Raw genomic sequence first — 17,221 nt, 5'->3', positions numbered from 1 at the left:
TCTTACCAAGATGCTGGTAGCCAATGGAGCCTGATATAGAAACCACTTTATCTGATATGGTTTAGATCTATGTCCCCACTCAAATCTCATGTTCAATAGTAATCCCCAGTGTTGGTGGTGGGGCGTGGTAGGAGATGATTGGATCAATGGGCAGAGTTCTCATGAATGGTTCAGTACCATCCCCCTTGGTACTGTATAGTGAGTGGGTTCTCATGAGATCTGGTTGTTTAAAAGTAGGTAGCACCTTCCCCCTCCCTCTTCCTTCTGCTCCAGCCATGTAAGAAGTGCCTGTTTCCGGGAACCTTTGCCTTCTGCCGTGATTGTCAGTTTCCTGAGGCCTCCCCAGAAGCAGAAGCTGCTGCTATACTTTGTGTACAGCCTGCAGAACCGTGAACCAATTAAACCTCTTTGCTTTATAAATTACCCAGTCTCAGGTATTTCTTCATAGGACTGTGAGAACGGACTAATACAGAGCCCAATGAGGCTATCTGAACAGTAGCAGAGTAACTACCCAGGAAAATGTCCGACTCATAATAGCAGCATCAGAAAGCCACCTTAACTCTTGGAAATTTAACTTTTTTTCTTTGGAAATAATTGTGCTCCTCACATGCCTTGTTCTTTTGACCTGAGTTTATTTTCCACTGGAGATGTTGACTTCTCTGCCTATGGGAAAAACGCAGGTCAATGTTAGTCAGCCCTGTGGGCTAGGGAAAAGGGTGAAGGAGCCCAGGGTGGAAAATCTCAGGTATCTGAAAAATCACATTCAATCACTCATCATCCGTTGACATAGCTTTTTAGGTCAAGCCTTCAAGCTTTGCCCTGCAGGAAGAAGCAGCATGAGGGGAAGACCCTCTTTGAACTTTAATTCCCAGCCTTGGAAGGGAAGGCTTGGAGAAGCAACCCTCCAGATTCTGTTAGCCCTCAATAGCTTTTCTCAGCTCTCCTCAGCCAGGGGACTTCAGGACCAGAAATGTTTGTGTCTACAGGTGTGGGGGCTGCTTGTCCCAAGGCAAAGGTAAAGGAGAAGCAAGAGCAGAACCCATAGAACATAAGGAACCATAGCTTTGAATTTCCTTGTTTGGAGTTAACTTTTCCACCAAAATATAACCTTATGTGGATCCTCTTCCTTACTTTTATCAAGGTGTTCAGTTTTCTGTGCTTCAGAACTGAGGTTATGGGCAGTTTTCTGTTTCAGACCTACCTACTCTAAGAAGCTTTCTTTTATTTCCTATTGTGACCTGAATTGATTTTCCACTGGAGATGTTGGCTCCTCTGCCTATGGGAAAAGGCCAGGTCATTGGAAAACGCAAATCTCTCCTTTCCTTGAAGCACATTATCTGAAACTACCTGAAAACTCTTGTGTATGTATCTTTATATTATATTTATCTTCACACTCACATACTCAGAGGAGGGGCCCCTGAATCCTCCCTGAGTATTTCTCATGATTCTTATCATAGTGTTTTACCCAAAGTAGTAATAAATAGTTACCAATTGAATAAAAGTAAAATGTCCAATAAATTGAAATGGATTCAATTATAGCAGCACTGTCCAATAGAACTGTCCAACAGAACGCTTTCCACTCTGATGGAAGCATTTTATATCTGTGCCTCTCACAACAGTAGCCACTATCCCCATGTGGCTTCCAAGCACCTGAAATAAGGCTGATGTGAATGAGGAATTGATTTTTTAATTTTTTTATTTTAATTAATTTAAATTTAAATAGCCACATGTGACTAGTGGCTACTACATTGTACAGCACAGGTCAATAGGACAATAAATAGCTAGCTTAACTAATTTCTTTTTGTGAGTAGATTATTTGGGCAGTGATCATACAATCAGAATTTAAAATATAATGCAAACCAGTGGTTGGATATTGTGTAGAAAATCCAGCAAGATGATTGGATATTCCACTTTCCAAGGAACATAAAAATGTCCACCCCTTTAGAGTTTATATCCTGGGGACTGGAGTGGGGACGGAGACAGACAGTAAATCATCATCAAAATGTGAAGGTTATTTTATGTTGTATTAACAGGGAATAAATGTTTTATGTGTTGGGAGCATAGGGAACAGAAAAAGTAGAGCAAGGTAGCATGTTGAGGGAGCTTGTGGGAGCAGGCTAAGTATTAAACAATGTGGTCAGAGGAGGCTTCATTAAAGAGATGAGAGATGAACTCAAGCTACTGATGTAGGGACGTGTAGGGACGTGGGCAAAGAAAATGAGAAAGGTGCTGACCTCTGCAGAGCCAAGGGCAGGTCTGTAAGATGACCTAAACTCCCCTACACTCTGTCGCAAAGAAAATAAGCCCTGGCGGGGCACTGAAGAAGGACAGGGTTTTGTGTGTGTGTGGTTTTTTGTTGTCATTGGTTTTTTTTTGGTTTTTGTTTGTTTGTTTGTTTGTTTGTGTTTGAGACAGAGTCTCACTCTGTCACCCAGGCTGGAGTGAAGTGACTCGATCTGGGCTCACTGCAAGCCCCACCTCTCAGGTTGAAGCGATTTTCCTGCCTCAGCTTCCTGAGTAGCTGGGACTACAGGTGCGTGCCACCATGCCCAGCTATTTTTTTTTTTTTTTTTTTAGTAGAGACAGAGTTTCACTGTGTTACACAGGATGGTCTCGATCTCCTGAACTCGTGATCCGCCAGCCTCGGCCTCCCAAAGTGCTGGGATTACAGGCATGAGCCAGCATGCCCGACCATTTTGTTTTTTATTAACAAAGCCTTGATAGATGTTTCCAGAGCTATCGCTTGAAGTTAGAAATCAAAATAAGAGAACAGGCAGGCTTGCTCTGTTTTTACAGCAATCGTTCCTGGAAACCACATTGGAAAACACACAGTGAAAAGTTAACCTTATTCTTCCACTGCTTTGTCCAGCCTGTGTTTCCCCACTTTTTTCCTCGATATCAGTGCCAAGCTCTAGAATGCCAACTGGATTTGCTTGCAGGCTGTGGGAATTGCAGAAGCAGAGTCTCAAATTTAAATACTGATTGCTGGGATGTGCAGTAAGAGAACAGAGGTGGCCCATTGGCCTTCCCGAATGTGAGCAGGGAGAGTGACAGGTGAGGTGCAGGAAAGACAAGCGCAGAGCATCCTGGGATTCACAAACATCCACCAGATCCGGTGGACACCAGCAGCTTTCAGTATGGTGGGTCTGGGAGCTGAGTGGTGCTCTCAAAGCTGATTTGACCTGACTTGTGCGGTCCAATGGCCTAGATAATAGCTACGGGCTGTGGGGTTAAACAATAAAGTTAGAGACAGCCAGGAAAGCATGCTGGGTACACAGTACAACACCAGGGGATGGGAGATCCCCCAAACAGAACACGAGGCTGCCTGCTTTTCTTAGCAACCCCACTGGGATGAGGGTGGAAATCTTTTTCAATCAGATATAATAAAACTTTGACTCAAAGGCTAGACATAGTGTAGAAAATGTTCCAGGAGAAGTTCCATTAAGTGCTTAAAAGAATCAATGTGGAGTCCTTTGGTGCACATAAAATTAAAGAATCATCAGGCCATTTTAAATTATATTTAAAGGCATTGTTGAAAAGTATGTTAGTTCCAAGAGCCTGTTCTCTGGTTATTCTTTAGGAGCAAATGCATAGTCAGGGAAGGCTTCCTGAAGGAGGCAACACCAAGGAGTGGGCATTAAGGACAAGTGTCCTCTTACATCCTCTCCATGTGAAGGAAATGCAGGCACTGAGTTATCAGATTTGCTTCAGTGCTCCAAGGGGAAGATGGTTGGGAATGAGCTCAAGAGTCAATGGCAGAGAATGGTCTGGACCCACCAATGCCATCGGCCAAGCCAGAAGCCAGTGCTGATTATGGGCCAAAGTCATCTGCTGTGGAGTGCGCTGAGATTATTTTACCTCAGACTGCCCTGATTTTGTGACCATAAAAATCAATTTAATGAATTGCAACCCTCTTTTTTTTGAAGGTAATTATATTATCTGGTAACTCAGTGCCTGTATTTCCTTCACATGGGGAGGATGGAAGAGGAAGCTTGTCCTTAATGCCCACCCCTTGGTGTTGCCTCCTTCAGGAAGGCTTCCCTGACTACTCTTTCTAAACAGTGCCCCCTCACACACAGTACACACACAAACACACACACACCACTTATAATTAACTGAAATCTTATTTTCTCTCCTGCCACCTACCCCACTAGAATATCAGCTCCATGAGGTCAGGGCCTGGGTGCCTTGTTCATTATTATATCATCAGTGCCCCAAACAGTGTCTGCCTACTAATAGGTGCTCAATTAACACTTATGACATTGAATTAAAATTGCCTCTGCTGGGAGGTTCCAGCTGTTGCTCATCCCAAAGGCTGGTGTTCTGCCTCCTGTTCTGCTCTGAGAATCTGGCACCACTTTACCTCTCCTGCAAGGACTTCAGCACAGGCCATGATCCTTGTTCACACCTCTAGGCCTGACCTTCTTTGTTCAGTGATGCCATCTCATTTCCTTGTCTGCCAGCAGCTGCCATGCTACCTGCCAACTTCACTTCAGCTTCATTTAAGTTCATTTGCACCAATTCCCCTTTAACATTTTTTTCCAATCACTTTTCATCACTTTTTCGTGTAGTTGTGTGAATTTTAACACATGTATACATACATGTAACCACTCTCACAATCAGAAAACCTTCCAAAACTCCACCAGGCTATCCTTTTGTAGTACCCTCCCTCCCCTTTAACCCTCAGCAACCACTGATCTACTCTTCATCATGACACTTTTGTCTCTCAGAGGCTGTCGTAGCAATGGAATTGTACAGTGTGTAACCTTTTGAAGCTAACTTATTTTACTCAACATAATTCCTTTGAGATTCATTCAAGTTGTTGTGTGTATCAATGGTTCATTCTTTTTTATTACCGAGTAGTATTCCATTGGGTGGATGTAGCAGATTTTGTATAACTAATTGCCCTTTGAAGGAAATTTAGGTTGATTTCAGTTTGAGGTCATGATGAATGCAGCTGCTGTAAACATTCATGTATAGCTTTTGTGCGAATGTGTTTTCATTTCTCTAGGATAAATACCCAGGAGTGGGGTCATACCGTAGCATTTTGCACTCCCCCAAGCAATGTATGAAAGTTCCAGTAGTTTCACATCCTCCCCAGTACTCGGTATATATTATCAGTTTTGTCATTTTTTAAAAAATTTAGCCACTATGATAGGTTAGTAGTGCTATTTCACTGTGCTGCATTTCTTATGAAAAAAATTTAAAAATATATTCCATCACAGAAAACAATAGTGAATCCTGTTTGTGTGTATGTGTGTGTGTATATATATACATACATAAATACATATGTATCTATGAAGTACACACAGTCACATGCAGAGATATGTACTAAATCATGAAAAATATATTGCATACTGTGAGGTTATGGTTTAAAAAATTGGGAGCCATTGAGTTGGCATTTCTGCTTTCTTCATAGTGACTAAGCAGAAACCTAAAAACCTTGAATAAGCTCAATTTGCAAGCAAAGAGAAGAAACTGAGATTAGGGGCCGGGTGTGGTGGTTCACGCCTGTAATCCCAGTACTTTGGGAGGCCGAGGCGGGTAGATCAGGAGTTTGAGACTAGCCTAACCAACATGGTGAAACCCTGTCTCTACTAAAAATACAAAAATTAGCCGGACATGTTGGCGTATGCCTGTAGTCCCAGCTACTCGGGGGGCTGGGACAGGAGAATCACTTGAACCCGGGAGGCGGAGGTTGCAGTGAGCTGAAATTGCACCACAGCACTCCAGCCTGGGTGACAGAGCTAGACTCCATCTCAAAAAGAAAGAAAGAAAGAAAGAGGTTAGACTTCAAGGGTACCAACTGAAAACTGAGTCATGGAGAAGGTGAAGAAAGAGGTTAGACTTCAAGGGTACCAACTGAAAACTGAGTTATGGAGAAGGTGAAGAAGAGATCATCAGTGCTGAGAAGCAGGGGCGACAAAACTCACTCCCCTCTTTTCACCCGTGCTTCTGTAGATACAATATGATTCCATAACAAAATTGTTGGGACTTAGTCCCTGCTTTTCAATGAATATACCATCAAATAGCGGAGATAGGATGTAAACACAAATATGGCTATGGGAAGTATTGAAAAATGAGTGTAGATGTCTTTTTCCTCGTTAAAAAAAAATCTGTGTAATGCATCTCTCTCCCAAGAGGATATATTTCATTTAAAAATAAAGAGGTCATGCCGTGTGTTGGTGGGGAAGTGGGTACAGCTTCCCCTCATGCACAGCTGATGGGAGTGTGGACAGATTTGGCATTCTGGAGAACATGCAATATTTAAATTACATAACGCACTCACTTGCCGACCCAACACTTCTAATCATGCGTATGGCATACATTACAAAGTCTACATAGGAGGGCAAGTAAACACATACCAAGCTGTTCCTTGCTGCATCACTTAGGGGCTCATAAAGTTGGAAGTTATCCAGGTATCTATTCCCAAGAGAGTGGATAGAAACAATGTGGTAGATAAGTACCATGGAATACTAGGCAGCAGCTATAAGCTATGGAATTACACAGGGATGGAGCTGAGAAAAGATTAAGCAACAGGATGAGATATGTACAGCACTTACATAAAGTAAAACATATATATTCAAAACAATAATACAAATTTTGCTGGAACACGCAAACAAAAAGTGCACATTAAGCATATTGTAATACTTATCCATTGAGGGAGAGAGAAACAAATGTAAGGAAATAGGAATAAATTAAAAAAAAAAAAAGGAGGCTGGCTGATTTTTCAGGCTTGCTCAATGACTCTTAGCTCTGACCCAAAGGGATCTCAGTGCTGTTAGGCTTCTGCTGTATAACATTGTCTCACCTAAAGGGGCCTCAAGTGATTCAAAAACTAGTTCTGGTAGGTCCAGTCATTCTGTTTGCAAAGGCAAGCTTCCCATCAAAAAGCTTGTTTCGTGCCTTGGTTCTTCTCTCTCCCTCTGGCCAGTGCTCACAGGCTCTGAGAGACAGAAGGGTTCTGATGAGCCACATACACCAACACCTAGGTGATGCACGGCTATCAGATGGACAGGCCATGTCCCAGGAAACTGGACCAGCCTAAGGACGGCCCTGGCTCCAACAAGGATCCTTGGTCCAGACAGGTTCTAGGACAGAAGTTTTAGGATTATAAGACAAAGCATGACTGTTTGTTTGTTTGGCTTTTGGTTTTGCCTAAACAACAGTTTAAAGGGGCTTTTCTCAGAAGAGAGCAGTGTGGCGAGGATTCCCGCACAATGTCAGTTACTCCCTGACTGTAGTGTGGAATGTGCCTTAGACAAAGGAAGTAAATTGCTTGCGAAACTCCCAAGATCTTATGGCCTAAAAAAAATAGACAGACTACCCTATAAATCCAAACACAGGTACACTGGGAAGGGACAAACTAGGGTACAAAGATAATGGGCTTTGAATTAGTTCATCTCCAGGGAAAATCTGGATGAGAATACTTCTAAATATATAATTTTGGCCCATTACTTTATCACATCCCTCTGAAGACTGTTGGGCAATAATGCATTAGAGTTTAGCACAGTGATGCAAAAATTGTAAGTGCTCAACATATTTTAGTTCCATTTCTTCCCTCCATACCTGACACATGTTGTAAAGTGTGCATGAAGAGCACAGTATTTGTCCTCAAAGCCTGTATGTCGCTTAGCAGAGGAGCTACAAGCATGAGCTGTTACCTATAACGTGTCCATACCTATGTAAACTAGATTATTTTCCTCCATAATTCCAAGTTTAAAAAAATTGCTTTTGAATGTATTTAAATATATTTAATTATTTTCTTCTTTCCTTTTCCCTTTCTGAAATTTATAACTAATAGACTGAAACTGGAGAGCAGACAGCATGTGAGAGTCACTGAACCAAAAGAGGGAGACTTAACAGCCAGTGAACTTCTGTTGCACTGGTGCAGAAAAATAGACTGGCTTTGAGGTTGAAGAAACAATCTCTGTGAGTTTCTAACAACACGCCTGTCTTACTTACGTCCAAAGCTGCATTCATTTCCCACCCTGTACTCCGGTCTTATACTCTATTGGATTGATTGGGTAGAATCCAACTCTGCTAGACAGTTTTGCAAAAACTGGCCCCAATTATAATTATTTAAAGGAATATTTTTCCCATGAAAATATTTCCTTCGCTTATTCTGAACTGTCCTGACATTTCCAAGATCCTACTGTCATATATCTGGCAAACTAGTGAGTATTCTCTTAAACCACTCCATAGCCATACCTTCTGGCTGCTAAAGTGAGGTTCCCGCGCCAAAGTATCAATGCCATTTTGTGCGATTTTTACGTCTTTTCCTGTTTTCACAGTAATAGGAGCTGTAGTCTGGAAGATAAAGAGGCTTTGGTACCGCAAGCCCTGTCATCTGTGAGTGTGGCGCAGTGAAGGCCTGGAAAGTCATGTCCTAGGCCCTGTGAAGTCAAGTCTTTTTACCAAGTAAAAGATTGGCAATAAGATATTTCCACATAGTACATGACAGAATACTTGTACCCATCTTATTTTATTGGACATTAATTGCACTTATTAAGGCACATGTACCTTTAAAAAAATGAAAGAAGAAAATACTCAGAGAAAGGACTGGTATGCAGCTGAGGAAGAAAAAATGTGTACTGCATTCTTCAGATGAAGCAGAAATCGATCAGCAACTTAAAGTCGCAATCTATTCAATCTTTCAACATTGCAAATTAATTCTCATTTGGCTTGATTGTTTGCATTGAAATGTAACCTCCGTGTTGGTTCTTAGAAATTCAAAAATATAGAGATTAGAAATTTGGTTGATGAAAACCTACGGGAAAAAAAAGCATGCGGCCTCGGCCTGAAATGTAGAATGGACAAATAAAATGTTTACAGTGCAATGTTTTAATTGAATAATCCATAGTAATAGTTGAAATAAAGTGATACATTAGACTATATTTGCTACAACATAAGATAAAACTTCATAACAAGATTATGAAAGTGATTTTTATTATTTTGGTAATGCTGTCCCAGTATAAGTAATGAGATACAATTTTTTTTTAATTTGGTATATCAAACAGTAAAGGCTACATATAAATGTTGTTTCCCCAGAATGTATTTTGGCTACAACTATGCACTGTAGCTAGTATGCACATACTAAAAGCATTCATGATAAAGTACAAAAATAAGAAAAGATTAAATAAGAAGGTATCCTTGAGTTATAAATGTCTACTAAAGTATACCTTTTAATCACACAGTTGTGTCACAGCTAAAAACACACAAATTAACATATACTGCTATGCAACTATTTGATCTTATAGATCTACTAGGAAAATATTAAGGCTGTAGTAACACTTCACAGGTGAAGGCTAAGTTCTGGGACATGAAAGCTTTTAGAGAATTCACAAAACAAACCTGAGACATCTTTTTGTTTTGGAAAAAAGCAATTTTCTTACAGAGTCAAAGCTTTGACATACAAATGAAGCATTTAATAAACATTATACTTTATTGCAATAACCTGGAGTAAAACTTCTGACTTTAATGGTTGTCAGCAAATACATTCTCTCTCCGGTAGAAACACAATGAGGCTTTCTGATTAAAGCAGTAATCTGATTACTCCAGCCTCCAAATTCAGTTATTTTTATTCGCTTTTTGTTTTCTTTTCCTTTCTTTAACTAGGTTATAAGCATATTAAATAAGCCAGGTAACCTCCAAGCACCTTACTTTCTTCTACATAAACACAGCTTTCCTTTTGCCGCAAGCATCTGATGACGACTGGGCCTACATACATAAAAACAGATTATAGCACATCTGGACCTGGTTGACATAATGAGGATCCAGATTCGTTCATGATTATTTTTGCTGCTACACATTTCTCAATCTAAAAAAATGGGCTACAGCAGCCCAAATTCACTGTCTCAGCCTTGCTGGGGCATAATATTTTGGAATGGCAAGTGCCAAAAAATTTAAATGTATTGGGCAAGCCTGCTTTCTGTAGTTGACTTTAATGCCTTTAAAAATACTGGCATGATTTTTTATATTCAAGAAGTACAGCTATGAAATTTTAAAATAAAATTACATGAAGTTTTTTAATATTCCAAAACACAAAACAGATCTGCTATGTTGTAGACTTTTTTAATAGCCTATTTGAGATTTAACTCTGCTACGCCAAACATCTTTCTTCTAAATGTCCATGCTTTGAATTTTGTGCTCCAAATTAATTAATTCAGGATGAGTGGGAAATGTTTAACCATCTTTCCTTCTTTTCAGTCTTTCTCTCTTTTCTCTTACCATCCCCCCACCCCCCACACACATACACACAACTATCATAAACTCCGTTTTTTAAAATTTTGGTACAAAGATTCCAAAAAGCTTAATAAAATGTAATAAGCACTTAGCACTCAGGACACTGTAGAACTTCCTTTGGAAGTTTAATTGCAATGAAATTTAAAACTTGAAATTTCAATTCACTTTTCTAAATGTGAATGCATACATTTCATTTGAGCTTTTTGCTTTCCCAGCTACCGAAGTAATTGCCATCTTAAAAAACACAACTGACTTCATCTCCACTGTCTTTTCCAAACAGCTTCCAAGACTATCTTCTGATTCTGACTTTCCAAAAAGCAGACATTAATGTTAACTTTCAAAAAATCATCTAGAAGAGAAACTTGGTCAGTTGTAATGCGAGTTCTGTCCCCAACTCTTGTCACCTCGTAAAAAGAACATCGAGGTAATTCATGGCATTTTCCGTTATTCATTGGGCAGACACAGCTTAGATTTCTCTGCTTTCCACAGCAGAATGTTCAGATTTCCACTAACTTCAACTGGAACTCAATAATCAGAATGGCTTTAAAATGTAGTTAAAATTTAAGCATGCCATGAATTTGGAATTTTAATATATTAATTAGGTTATTTTCAAAACAAGATTCTGTATTATAAATAGAATTTCAATAAAGATGTTATAAAAATAAGAACACATCTTAGGATCTAATTTTGAGATTCGCCAAAATTTGAGTGAAGAAAAGAAACCCTGCTTCATTTCCATGTCAAAAATAGGTGGTTGATTTAATCAAGCTCATTTTTAGCACACTTGGTTGCGTTGGTTGTACTTTTCAATTTTCAATATTATACAAGGCATATATTATTCAACCTTTTCCTGAACAAGATAATACTAATATACTGCTTATGGACAATTAAGTAATATATTGCATACTATTTGGTGACTTATTTTTTTTAACGTATGAGACTTAACTGAAATCAGTACATTACAGTCACATAATTTAAAGCTTGGCTGGCTTTTTTTTTTCTTTGCTGATAATTGAAATTCTGTACTTTGGCAAGCAAAAGAGGTACAACGTCACCTTGGAGTTTTACAATTTAATAATGCATACTTTAAAATTCATGATAAATCATGGAACCCCAGTATACTCACTAATTCAACTATTGATTTTTTTTTGAGCAACTGACTTTATGATTTACCCTTAAAAGTAAGGAAGTATACCAGGAGGCAAAAGGATAAATCCACCCATAAATACTAGAGTCTAAGTTATTTTCCTGAAAAGGTGACAAGGGAATTTCTGGTCTTTATCTTTTCCCTTATCACCTTCAATCACACACTTTACACTGAAATTACTTGTCTCTGTCTCTTCAACAATATACTCTGAAACTTTGTTTAATATACTTTTTGTCTATTTCTGCATATGAGAGACCAATCTTGGATTCCCACCAAAAACGGCCTGGCTACCAAAATACTTCTTCATTCAATAGTTTTGTGTAAGTGTTCGTGTGTATGTGTCTATATGTGCATTTTAACTCCAAAGAATGCTACCTTCAGAAATAACCAAGATGCAGTATGTATATAATAATTCATTGGGCCCTTTAAGTCTTTGACTCAAAAAAATCTCCCAGAAGCTCCTGCATAGCCCACTGCTCATGAAGAACCACTGGGTATGGAGCACACCTCACCTGATGGACATCTGATTTATGCTCACCTTAAAGGCTAATTGAGAAGCAGCACAAAAGAGGAACTAGAAAAAAACTGAATTTTACTCCTCATCTCCGAAGATGTGAATATTTCTAAAATTTCAGCTTGCCTCTTGCTTCTTATTGGCAAGTTTCCTCGGCTTGTAACTTTTGGACAGCACTATCAAGGAGCTCCATGGACTCTCTGAGAGTGACGTTGACTTTAAATGACTTGGGTTTAATGGTCAGACCATAACTGAAATTCATTTTCGCAGGCTCATTTGGGTTGGCCCTGAAATTGCACTGGTGAGCCAGGATGGAGATGAAGAGAAAAAGCTGCATCTTAGAAAGTTCTTCGCCAATGCACCGCCTTTTGCCCACTGAAAAAATCATCACTCTGCTGGTCAGGTCCTTGTTGATGAGGCCGTCCTTGTCCAAGAATCGAGCTGGATCAAAGTTCTCCGGATTAGGCCACTTCGCTGGGTCATGATTCACAGACCACTGGTTGACAAAAACCACAGTGTCCTTGGGAATGTGGTAGCCCAAGACAGAGGTGTTGGCAGTGGTGGCATGAGGAATAGTGACAGGCACAAAGCTGGAGAAGCGCATGGCTTCATAAAGGAAGGCCAGGACATAGGGCAGGTTGGGCTGGTCACCCATACAAGGCAGACGGTCCCTCCCCACGACCTGATCCAATTCTGCCTGCACTCGAGCCTGCACATCAGGATACCTGTTTGGTGTTTAATGTGGAGAGAGAAAAGCAAGTGAGCAAAATTCTTATTTCATCTAGAAAGCACATTATAATTTAATTCTACTTTTCCTTAAATAGGCTATCTAGCTCAGTGACTAAATTAATATTTCTGGGAAAAAAAATCTAAAACAGCTTCCTAATGTCTCACTAAATTACAAGATGGACTTTAGGAATTATATTTCCTGTAATAGGCCTTGCATGACTAATGCTCTCTTTCCCATTATAAGTCAAAAAACTCTAAGTTTTCCCAGGCTCAAAAAGCACAATAGTAGATAAGGCCGACTTTTCCATTGGGTACTGCAGGGACAGTGCCTAGGGCTCACAACACTTTTTAGGGGCCCATGAAAACATTTTTATGTCTTTTACAATCTTCAGACCTAAAAAAACTCACTTTTAGGTAGAAGAAAATATTTTCATACATCATTTGAATGTGTTCATCTTTATATCAGGGTAGTCATAAAATTTAATTTTTAATTTGTTTATAGTATAAGGAATCTACAAAGGCAAAAGCACCCAGGGCCCACAAAAGTTACAATGTGAAAGCAAATTTTTTTTCTCCCTCATTTCCCTGGACAATTCCAACAGACATGCTGTTCTCATTTTATACAAAGATAATTGGTGTCCTGATGGATAAAGCTAGCTACATACTGTATTTTTTAAATTTAAAAGCAAATACCCAATGTTCATAAAATTATGGTACAAACTGTAATACTTATTCACTGTTGATGATACAAACTGATACAATCTTTTTAAAAACAAAATCTTAGTACAAGGCAAGAGACATGAAGGTAACCTCTTCCCGCCTCATTTTAAACCCAGTAATCCATGCCCAGAAATGTATTTTCAGAAAATAATTTAAGAGGTACAAAAATATGTAACCACAACAGGACCGAAAATTCTAAAAATTAGCCAGGCATGGTGGTACACGCCTGTAGCCCCAGCTACCTGCCAGACAGCGGCGGGAGAACTGCTTGAGCCCAGGAGTTTGGGACCAGCGTGGGCAACGTAGTGAGAACCTGTCTCTAAGGTAAGTAAATACATAAAATTAAAATAAAAATTTTAAAAATGCAATCAAGGCCAATGACCAACATTAAAGTTCAATAAATGATTATATATAACTATACATTATTATCATGGCAAAATACTATGTAGCCATCAAAAATTACCAAAATAAATATTAAAAGATTAGAAACGTCCACTACCTTAAGTCAAATTGTTAGAAGTCAAAAAACATGTAACTGATTGTTTGCAACTCTGAAAAAAAAATGTATACACATATGTGATGAAATGAGTTATTTTTAAAATCGCTTCTTCAACATTATATTGCAGAAGTCTGCCAACTTTTTTTAATAGAAACATGTATGGTGGGGAGAGCCAAATAGTACCTATTTTAGACTTTGTGGACCAAACCCTCTTTGTTGCACTACTCCGCTCTGCCCTGTGTTGTAGACTGAACGCAGCCATAGGCAATGTATAAATGAATGGGCATGACTGCGTCAATAAAACGTATATACAAAAACAGATCGTGTCATTTGCCAAGCCCTGTCATACTGTCTTTTCACTAAAAAGGAAAAAAAAAAAGTATATCAGCATATTGAATTGAAAGTGACCCCCAAATTGTTTTATTTCTTTTTGCCGCCTAATTGGAGTACTCGGAGAACTATTGTGGTTCTAATGAAAAACAAAGGCCGTTTCAAAAGTTAAAATGCCTATCTGGGGATGCACAAAAACCTATGGATCCTATTCCGGGATTTCCTTTTCCCTGATCTCTGGTTGACTTTTCTTTATTCAATTTCTGCCTCTCCCTCACCCACCATGGGTGTTTCTATGATTTTAATACTAAAAAGCCATTTTAAGTATACAGAAACTTTTAATTTGTGAAGGTAGCTGTACAGTATCTAAGGAAATATAGATTGCAGTGGATTTTAATAAGAAGAGTCATTCTCTGCCTTCCAAACACCTTACTGTGGCGCCTGCAGATTCAGCATCTCCAACTGCTCACTTGTGCTCCAAGAAATGACACAACCAGGATTTGTGGTCTCTTCGGCAATCAAGATTTGCCTTGCGAAACATTTGCCCCTAGGGGTAGTGTTTCCAGAGTAAATACTACAGGCCGCCCAGTTAAATATGGATTTCAGATCAACAAGGGCTAATCTTTTAGTGTTAAGTATTCCCGTGTAAAACTTACTTTTCTTTTGCCAAATCTGGCAACCCGACACCAGGGACCTGTTGAATCCGTGCGTGTCGGAGCTTAGTAGAGACCAACGTGGGCATCAGGGGGTCCGCTAACTGAGCCAAGCGCAGGAGCCAGAAACGTCTGCAGGCGCCTCCTGGATATCCCATCTGCCCTTCTGAATGCTACTCTGCACTCGTAAAAGTGGCTGCTTCTTGTCTTCTACCCCGGCATTTCTCAAACTCCTAGCGCGGAGGTTTTATAAACCTAGCACTGCCCGCTAGTTGTGGCCGCCTTCTGAAAGCTTCTGTGCGGGTTACCTGTCGGCTGGCCCGGCCTCCATGGGCTTCCTTGGCCTGGAACAAAGCCCTGACGGGCGGCCCGCTTTTAGCGCCCGGGCTGGGCGGCCTCGGATCCACGCCGAGGACTAGCCTAGGAGAGGCTGCTGTGTTTAACATATTTATGGCATTACCTTTTCTTTCGGAACTATTCCAGTTCTGCTTGTACTGCGCCAGGGAGAGAGAGATCAGGGCTCATCTCCAAGCACTTAAAAACTCTTGTTTTTCCGGGGAGTGGAGGGGTCTTGCAAATGTGTTCTCACTCGCAAGCAGGGGAGGGGAGGAAAGAGACAGGATAGGAGATGCGGAGGGGTCGGGGCACCGCTGGGTGGGGCGCGTGCACGTGTCTCAGCCCTCACTGTGAGTCCCTTTACCGACGCGATCTTGGTTTTGAGGGGTGGGGACCTGGAGCGAAACCCCAAACCCGGGGCGCTGCTTGCAAACTCAGCATATTCTGTCTCCGCCTTTTTCAGAGGAGAAGAGACCTGGCCCAAGCCTCCCAGAGGCTTTACCTGGTGAAGAGGAGGAGCAGCCACTGCAGCGCTGTGGACAGAGTGTCCTGGCTGGCGCCGAAGATGTCAGTGATAGTGGCCGGTACGTTCTCCAAATCCAGCCGCGCGCCACCATCGTCCGAGTCCCCGGCCGCCTTCTTTTCCGCAGAGAGGATAAAGGCGTCCATCATGTCGCGGGGGGCGGCCCCGGGCCGAAGGCTTTCGCAGTGCCTCAAGAACTTGTCCAGGACGAAGTTGCTGAAGTTGCGGTTGAGCTGCTCGAATTCGCGGAAAACGGTGCGCACCGGGTTGGGGAAGTACTGCAGCCAGGGCATCACGTCCACCAGGCTGCCCGCGCCCACCGTGCGCCCGAACTCCTCGTTGTGGCTGAGCAGCTCACGGAACTCGGGGTCGTCGTGGCGGTAGCGGCAGCCGAAACACACGGCACTCATGACGTTGGCCACGGCCACGACGGTCAGCGGCCTCGGGTCGAGGAAGGCGCCGTCCGCGCTGCCGCGCACCAGCAGCGCCACCAGCTCGCGCGCCTCGCTCAGCACGTGGCCCTCGAGGACTTGGCGGCTGCGCGGCTGGCGCGTGGAGAAGTTGCGCATCATGCTGTGGGCTGCGCGCCGCTGCACCTTCCAGTGCTCCGAGTAGTGGCCGAAAGCCATGCTGCGGCCGCCGGACACCACACGGAAGGAGGCGAAGGACGGCCGGTCGGCGAAGGCCGAGCCCTGCTGCACCAGGGCCTGGTGGATGGCGCGCTCGCCATTCAGCACCACTATGGGGCAGCTGCCCAGGCGGATCTGGAAGACGTCGCCGTAGCGCCGCGCCAGGCGCGCGAACGACAGGTGAGCTGCCTGGCCCACCGCCGCCGCGTTTCCGATCAGTGGCCACGCAAACGGGCCCGGGGGCGCGGACCCGAGCTGCCGTCTCCGTTGCCTCAGCAGCCGCTGGCCCACATGCACAGTGGCCAGCACAGACAGGAATAGCAGGAGCGTGGTCTGCTGGATGGACAGCGGGTTTAGCTGCCAAGGGTCGTTCGGGCTGAGGCTGGTGCCCATGCTGGGGACAGAAAGGAGAAGGCGTGACACTCAGGGGTGCAGAGACAGAAGCGGGCGCCCCACGCCCCTACTCCAGCCTCGGGGGACTGAGTGCCGTTGGGTGGAGAGGTCGGAGCTGACTCTCTGGAGAAATGGCCGAAGACGCCCCTTCCCATCCCCAACCCACTCTCCCTTGGAGAAGAGAAGGGGCGTGTTTCTACCTCGCTGTAACCCAGCGCCAAACCCTTCCCCTCCCCGCAAGGCGCGTAACGGTTCCTGCAATTTGGGGACAACGCTGCGGGCATCGAGGCTGTGGCGCTTGATTTCCTTTAAAGTGCCTACCACGCCACCCCCTATCTGCAAGAATCCATCTGAAGAGGTCGCGGGGCAGCGGCTCCGCAGACAGACTGACCTGCGGGGAGGTGCGGTTTCCAGTGGCGCGGGACAAGCCGGCTCCGAGAGGGAACTGGGACCTTTGCCTAGGGCAAGACGTCAACAGGAACCCGCAGGCCCGCCCTGGACAC

The 17,221-nt window shown here is 42.6% G+C and overlaps 2 protein-coding genes across 2 annotated transcripts in view; one reads left to right on the top strand and one right to left on the bottom strand.

The window, feature by feature from the left end:
* The window catches only part of RMDN2 (regulator of microtubule dynamics 2), a 139,783-nt gene extending 127,957 nt beyond the window's left edge, over positions 1–11,826 (top strand). Inside the window, exon 12 of the mRNA XM_063648804.1 lies at positions 8,295–11,826. Within this exon, the coding sequence (XP_063504874.1) occupies positions 8,295–8,370 (76 nt within the window). The 3' untranslated portion in view covers positions 8,371–11,826. The remainder of the gene's footprint in view (positions 1–8,294) is intronic.
* Positions 8,933–16,719, bottom strand: LOC129030233 (cytochrome P450 1B1). The gene is made up of 2 exons (XM_054475341.2): positions 15,676–16,719; positions 8,933–12,631 (listed from the first exon to the last, which is right to left on the bottom strand). The coding sequence occupies exons 1-2, from the start codon at positions 16,716–16,718 to the stop codon at positions 12,043–12,045; spliced, it is 1,632 nt and encodes a 543-aa protein (XP_054331316.1). The 5' UTR covers position 16,719; the 3' UTR covers positions 8,933–12,042.
* Between the last annotated feature and the right edge of the window lie 502 nt (positions 16,720–17,221).

The sequence above is a fragment of the Pongo pygmaeus genome, chromosome 12 (genome assembly GCF_028885625.2).
Source record: "Pongo pygmaeus isolate AG05252 chromosome 12, NHGRI_mPonPyg2-v2.0_pri, whole genome shotgun sequence".
NCBI lineage: Eukaryota > Metazoa > Chordata > Mammalia > Primates > Hominidae > Pongo > Pongo pygmaeus.
This window is presented reverse-complemented; position numbering and strand designations above follow the sequence as displayed.

What these genes read in the sequence shown, in the direction of transcription:
- LOC129030233 (XM_054475341.2), bottom strand. Translation starts at nt 16,718, where the DNA reads ATGGGCACCAGCCTCAGCCCGAACGACCCTTGGCAGCTAAACCCGCTG. An exon ending in CTGCTCCTCCTCTTCACCAG is followed by an intron (nt 12,632 to 15,675) that starts GTAAAGCCTCTG and finishes AACACCAAACAG; the next exon opens with GTATCCTGATGTGCAGGCTC.